Source organism: Apaloderma vittatum, unplaced genomic scaffold, assembly GCF_000703405.1.
Source record: "Apaloderma vittatum isolate BGI_N311 unplaced genomic scaffold, ASM70340v1 scaffold22893, whole genome shotgun sequence".
In the NCBI taxonomy this organism is placed as follows: domain Eukaryota; kingdom Metazoa; phylum Chordata; class Aves; order Trogoniformes; family Trogonidae; genus Apaloderma; species Apaloderma vittatum.
The window spans coordinates 36,345-43,912 of NW_009710177.1; the positions used below are offsets into that span (position 1 = coordinate 36,345).

The 7,568-nt window shown below is 38.3% G+C and overlaps 1 protein-coding gene across 1 annotated transcript in view; it reads left to right on the top strand.

Annotated features, from left to right (window-relative positions):
* LOC104272272 (tyrosine-protein phosphatase non-receptor type 4-like) overlaps nucleotides 1-4,984 on the top strand; it is a gene marked incomplete at its 3' end in the record, with an annotated part of 40,368 nt that extends 35,384 nt beyond the window's left edge. Inside the window, exon 12 of the mRNA XM_009867221.1 lies at nucleotides 4,812-4,984. Coding sequence (XP_009865523.1) covers nucleotides 4,812-4,984 — 173 coding nt within the window. The remainder of the gene's footprint in view (nucleotides 1-4,811) is intronic.
* Between the last annotated feature and the right edge of the window lie 2,584 nt (nucleotides 4,985-7,568).

Sequence of the window (7,568 nt, forward strand, 5' to 3'; positions counted from 1 at the left end):
GAGATGAGAATTTGGGGTTCAATTTCAAGTTCAGCAATTACAAACTGCAGTTTTTTTCTAAATCAAAACTTGAAGAAAGGGCTGTAGTAGCAGACTTGAGGACCTTGAAGATCGACATACCTAGATATAAAATACGATTTGGTACTTGAGTGTTTTCTTGCTTTTCTGTGGAAAAAAATTCTTCATATAATTGAAGGTAGTCTAACTTTCTCATCTTGTTTTGTTACTTTTTAATACTCTGCATATTTTACTTTCAGAAGGAAATATATGTAACTAATGGAATTTCTTTTCTGAGACATCTTATCCAAGCCAACAAATTAAAAAGCCTCATTCTGTTTTTCTTTAAACGCTATGTATCAGACAAAAACTGATGGCAAGAACTTAATTTTCATTCATTCCAAGTCATGAATATCTTCAGATCAAAGCTTAAATTTGGCTTCCAAAGAAGGCATACTTTAACTAATTTTTTAATCAAACCTAGTATTATAATTGTTATTTTCAGGGTTACTTTCCCTGAGTAGACTTGTAGGATAAGATTTATCTCCCTATTCAGCTTCAGTTAGATTTTTAAAAAGTATTTTCTGTTTCATGATAATTAGCTAACCCAAGTTAATCATTAAACTTCCTGTCTAGTAACCAAACACATGCAAAGAGTGAAACATCTTGGGGGAGTTGGAAGTGTGTTTTAGGAGGGATCAAATTGTTCTCTAGTGGTAGATATTTGCTTTTGCTTTCACTCCTATTAACAATAAAGGGAGCCTGAATGGCTCCTTTTAGGCAGCAGAAACTAGGTGAAGTGACTCAGTGATTGCACATTTCGTATGTAAAATACCTCTGGTCTAGTGCTTTTGAGTGTATATTTAAAAGCACCGATTTACGATATGGCAGTGAAAATATATTCATGCTATGCTGATGATGTGTTTCAAAGTTGTTTGTAAATATATAACAAAATGTATAGCTGAGCAACCGTATTTATTGAGATGCAGTAGAATTGTGATGCTGTAGGATTAGTGGATTTGGGCGAGGAATTTTCCAGTATTTTTCTTTTCCAAAATGGGCTACCTATGCTTTTAAGTAGTCCTAAACAGATATATTTCAAATACTGCTAATGAGTTTTGAGAGCTTTTGGTTGAAACTGTCCTCAAAAGTGCCAGTGCCTTACCTTTTAATCACTGATTAAATTTGTTCCCTGTCTTGGCATTGCTTAGAGTCATCAACAGAAGTAAAGAATTATTTGCCTACTTTTAATTGATTATATCTGTGTTTAAATAAATCACTTGAAGTCAGATGAAGTAGTTTAATGTCTAACTCTTTTTCCACTGGCAGCATAATAGAATCTTGAATGAAAGTTAGTTGTGGGTTCTGACATTTTGTAGAACTGGCACAGAGTAGATTTTCTTTCCATTGTCACTTTTTGGTTTTGTGGGGGGAAAAGAATGTTGTGTGTATGACTTCTTCATCTGACATTACAAGACCCCTGAACTGTAACTTTTAATATCATTTTTTTTCATCATATTTTTGTTTGTTCTACTTATCTCGTATGCTGCTTTCCTTACATGCTTTGGAACTATTTGAAAGTAATTCAGTAGTTTTGTTTTTCTAGACGTTTCCCATAGCTTCTCTGTTTTAAATTAGTTGCACCCTTGGCTGCTATAATGTCAATAGTCAGCATCAAACCCTTAATGCTCTCCAGCATACTTTAGTGGTCTTGATTCTTTGGCAGCCTGATAAGCTGTTCAGCATGTTCTTTTGCTTTCTTAGAGCCTGGATGTCTGTGCTCAAGTAAAAATTACTTGAGTCTGTAAGAAAATGGTATGAGAAATCTTGGCCATGACTAAGATTGATTTCAGTGAGTGGCCAAGGTGATGATGATGATTATTATTTTTTTTTAATTATAGATTATGAATCTGAAGCTTGTGCTTTGTCTTTTTTTTTATTATTATTGACTTCTAGGAAGAACTTGGGCTGGAATCACAAGGTGATATATGGGATTATCTGCCCAAGTATATACTCAATCCTAAAGAACACTGGCATTTGTTAGAGGCCTAGTTGATTGTTGCCAAATCCCATTGAAGTTTCTGCCGTTGGGTTTTTGCATGAAGAACAGATACTGTTGGCACGATCTGTGTTGCATATAAGCTTCCACAGGACTTTATCCACTGTTTGTGCAGTATCTTGAGTCTCTGGAGCATCTGCCGCTTACAAAGCACAAGTCTTCTTGTCACTCTCAGAGATGGGGGTAGGGAATTTTTGCTTTGTTCTGGGATTTGTCTTTGTTTAGGCAAAGTGAAAGGGACACACTAGAGGATATGGTTTTCAACCCAGATTCTCTCCTGAGCAGTGAAAAATTTGCTCTGAAGTCCCTGTTTCAGATCAGCCGCAGGTGGGTTTGAACGAAGGCAAACGTTCAAGGGCTGAGCTGTTTTATGTGAGAGGGACACCGATACACATTCTGCTTTTTTTTATTCTTTTGATAAAAGGAACCACAAACATGACTTAGACTTTACTTTGCCCTAGTCCTCCAGTGTTTCTGCTTGTATTCTAAAGGCAGCCTGCCACATGGTGTACATCTGTAGGGTTATGATTTAAATTAACTTACATGGCACCTGTGGTTTCACACTTAGGCTCAGAGCCTTATCCACCAGTATTACATTCCAGCTGCTTCACTCTTCTTCCACTCTGTAGCAAGCAGAGTTTTCCTCTTTCTAATAGGAACCATGGGCACAATTAGCAAGATAATTTCTGAGCAGAATCCAATTGTGGCTCCCTCAGGTAGTTTTCTAACGCTGTCTCAACAGACCTAAAATCCTGGAATATGTCATGCCATACAGCATTCAGCATCTTCCTGCAGCCTTGTGCTGCAAAAACATTCTCATAGGCTGCAGTATAAATGTCCTGCTATTTTATGTAGTTTTCACTGGAGTACTATGGATATTATAAATGTTGCTTTGGGCTCTTACACTGAGCCCACATTGATTCAAGCCCACTATTTTCAGGGAAAACAGACAATCTTATTCTAAATCCAGCTACCAGACTGCAATAAAACCAGGACTTGCACCCCAGAATCATCAACAAAAGTGAATTTCAAGTGTCTCAACTTATGTTTGTGTATTACAGAACCTGCAGGGGTGGATGGGAAAAGGATGGATGCACTTAGTAGCCAATATATTATACTGTTCTTTACCTTAAAGATCGGTTCCTAGCTGTAATTGAGATGAAGGGCAGAGTTTGAGAATGGGTTCCCTCTGCACTGCAATGAAAGCCTTAAAAGCTATGAATAGAGCTATTGTTAAGGTACCTTGAAAGCTCGAACACACCAAGTTCCTGTGAAAGTGCTGTTTCGCATTACAATTAAGCTGATGTAGCTGCAGCTCCTTGTCATCCTGCAATACCAGCTCTTCCTTCATGCTTCGTGCCTGATCTAGTGATCAGATGGTGGCATGAGAGTCGAATCAGCTCATTCTCTGGAATGTAAACTAGGAGAGATGCTGGATTGTTCACCCCATAGTTATAGCACTCCGAGTTACATGAAAATGCGTGGTCATCAGCTCATATAACTTGTCAAGTAGTCTCTTCCAACAATGTAAAAGGCTGACAAAGCATTAAAATTTGCAACATGATGACAACTTTTTGTTGGAATCTAAAATCTTAGCAGATTTGTCCTTTACTGGATCCAGGTGAGGCTGTCCAGAATTTTACATAGTTGCTCTTTTGGAGAATAGTAATATATCTTGTTTATATTATTGTAAATTTACATTGTTAATGAATAGATTTTTTTTTTTTACTGAGTACATAATAGCCTTAGTTTCTGTTACCTTCTTTGTTTACGTACTTGTAAGTACTTCTGTCAACATGCCTAGAAAATACAGGGGACGGTTGCCAATATTTGGAAATTAAGAAAAGAGATAGGGATAATTTTTGAAAATGGAAGTAAAATACCGTGGTTTGGGTTCTTGCATTTCTTGAATTTCACCAATAGGGACTCAGAATTTGCTGTTTACTTTTGAAATCTATTTTACTCTTTACCCTAGATTGATCGTGTGGCTGAAACCACGGTGCTGTTCTTAGCTGTGAGTCACAACAGCTTCCCAAATACAACACTGGTAGAAGAGTTGCAGGTCTATGCCGTGGTATCTCAGCACACCTAAAGAGGAGCAGGCCAGCAAAAGCTTAACTCGGAAAAGGAATTTTCTACTAAGTGAAAACAGTTAAGATGTACTAAATGTTGGGGAGGATTTAATACTGTGAAGAGAAAGTATAGTGCTGCTGTTTTCTGACCTCCAAAAGTTGTAATCAAGCTCCCTCAGCAGGTAGAATAGCTTAGCTTTCCTTGCAGTTTTGCCACTTCCCTTTACCAGGAACCTGTTTAATCGTTTGGAAGTAGATACATCAGTTGCTCTTGAGACCAGTACTTGTTCCCAGTCTCCGACACATGTCTGTGCCAGTTCCTCATCTTAGTTGTAGTAATCTTGAAACTGGGAGGCATGTTGCCTTTGACTTCTCGAATCACAGAATTTTTTTTATACAGTTTGGGTCCTATCTTTAGAGACCATTTCTTCCCAACTAGACTTAATTTAATAGCAGTAAACTGGCTGTTAACCTTTGAGCAGGCTCATTTTAAAAAAATTCCTTCAAGGAAAACTTAAAGGTATTTTTAAAGGGTTTATAATACTTAAAGGTAATGTAGAATTAGTGAACCACTTCAAAAAGCATTATTAAAAGGAAAAAAACCCCAAAGGTTATAGTATTTGTCTTAGTTTCAGAAGTAACTGGGAACAATTTTTATGTGAAGTATTTTTTCTTGTTTTTAGCATGAGTCTAGAGAAACATTACTGGGATTCAATATGGTGAACTACCGAGCATGTAAGAATTTGTGGAAAGCTTGTGTTGAACACCACACGTTCTTCCGTTTGGACAGACCACTTCCCCCTCAGAAGAACTTCTTTGCACATTATTTCACTTTGGGTTCCAAGTTCCGGTACTGGTAAGTGCTGGTTTGAAATATATGTGAAAGAATGCAAGAGAAAGGGCAACTCATCAACAAGCATATAGAAGTACTTAGAATCTATATTAAGAAGTGCCGTAATTTAAGTAGCTTTTGCATCCTGTGACTGCTCCTCTCGCTTCTTGACATATTTTAAATGTTGTCGGCAAGTTTCTAGGATATTGTGGAAATACAATTATTATATTATTAGTGGTTGCTATTGAGCTGATACTCTGAGATTGTCTCACAGGCTACATTTCTTTGCCTGCTTACCTGCTGGGTTATGTTTATCTTAAAAAATGTTGTCTCAGAACTTCAAAGACTTTGGCTTGGTGTTTTTAAAAACTGATGGATCTCAGATCTTGTGTGCAGCAACAGCAACAAAACAGACCTAAATAAAGATCAAATAGAAATCAATGAAAAGAAGCTTGTACAATTAAAGCCCACTTAAGCTAGATACATACAAATAGGCAACTAGGTGAAGGCAAAAGATATGCATGTTCTACACCAAAGCCAGAAGTTTAGAAGTAGGGATGAAATTAAGTCCATAACTTTTAAGATTGAGCTTGACATAACAGGCAGACAGCTTAGAGATGAGAAGAGTGACTGTGGAATATCTATAAACCCCAAGTATAATTTCTGTTCTAATGATGGAGTGGGTGGTGCTGTTTTTTGAAGTGTTTTATGATTTTTATATGGATTTTAAAAAATCTCAGTTAGGTAACTGAGCTAGTCTCTGCAAGTAATGCAGAATGCCAATGGTTTAAATTGTGCCTGCAATAGAGAATAATGGAGCTACTACTAATCATCCATCTAGAATGGCAACAGTGTCTGTGCCATACAGAGGGAAATGATGAAAAGCTAGAACACACAATAACAGACTATTTCTGTTACACTTGTGAATTGCATAAATGTATAAAGAAGAAAGTAATTGAGAGGCTAAATTTTTGTACCATCTGTTTTTTCTGACCAGCATTCACAGCACCCATTTGAGAAACAGCACTCTGTGATTCTGAGCTGTGTTTGATACTTGGTTTCATGTTGTTGTACTGAATTCAAGGGAGCTTTTTAATTTCTGTAAAGATTTTGAATTTGAATCATTGTGATTGGTTTCTACTACAGAATAGCTCTTTGATGATGACATTCAACTTATGGTAATATAAGATGAAAAGGGACTGCATAAAAATCAAGAAGGTTGTTAATGAAGCAGCCAAAAGGCAAGAATTTTTTGCAAGTCATTTGAGAGATTGTTTAGAGAGAGGCAGCGTGATAGTAGTACTACGGGACACAATGATTAAGGGCACTGGGCTTGTTTAATCTGGTGAGGAGGAAGCTAAGGGGGAGTTTAGTTGCAAGCCTAAACTTAACTTCAAGGGCAGTTTCAGAAATGATGGAGACAAACTTATGCTGGCAATGGCAGGTGATTGAACAAGGGGCAAGAGCCACCAGTTTCACCATGAGGATTTTTGTTTTTCTAGGAGAGTAGTGCATTACTGGAACAAATTACACAAAGAGTTTGTGAGATCTCTATTTTTGGAGGCTTTCAAAACTTGGCTAGTCAAAGTCATGGCCAGACATGACCTAGTGTTAGCATGAGATTGGACTAGAGACTTTCAGCCAACATTTCTATGATTAAAACAAACTAGTAAAATTCTAAACTGTCAGGGCTAGACAGAATTATCTCTAGTTCTAAAAGAAAACAGAGACATGAAATTGTTGAACTATTAAATGTGTTACATAATCTATTATTTCTGTTGGACTAAAAGATTCTAATGCTGCAAGTTTTAAAGCAAGTTGTGGTTTTTTTAAAGTAAAAGTTGAAGACTGTAGAAAACTTTGGTGGTATGTCATAGTGACGGGTGAATAGGCAATAAAATGGTAGATCAAGTTCAGTTTACAAAAATGCAAAATAATCTACACAGAGAGAAAACAGGAACGAAGCCATCCAGTGTGGCCTGGAGATCTGGGTGGGTAGAAACCTAATGAAATTCCAAAAGGGCAAGTGGGCATCTGGGGAGAAACATGTGTCGGTACAGGGTGGGGACTCACCTGTTGGAAAGCAGCTCTGGGGAGAAGGACCTCCGAGTCTTAGTGGACAGCAGGATGACCATGAGCCAGCAATGTGCTCTCATGAGCAAGAAGGCCAGTGGCGGCCTGGGGTGCATTGAGTGTGGCCGGCAGGTCAAGAGAGGTTCTCCTTCCCCTCTCCTTTGCCCTGATGAGGCCTCATCTGGAGTGCTGTGTCCAGTTCTGGGCTCCTCAGTTCAAGAAGGACAAGGAACTACTGGAGAGAGGCCAGTGCATGGATGCTGAGGGTACCGGAACATCTGCCATATGAGGAAAGGTTGAGAGAGCTGAGTCTGTTTAGCCTGGAGAAGAGGAGGCTGAGGGGGGATCTCAGCAATGCTTCTAATGCGAATGGAGTTAAAGACAGTTGGTGGCGAGTGGTGTCCCCCGAGGCTAAGTACTCAGCCTAGTCCTGTTTAACATTTTCATTAGTGATTTGGACCAGGGGATAGAGCACATCCATAGTAAGTTTGGAGACAACACCAGGCTGGGTGGAAGTGTTGATCTGCTTGAGGGT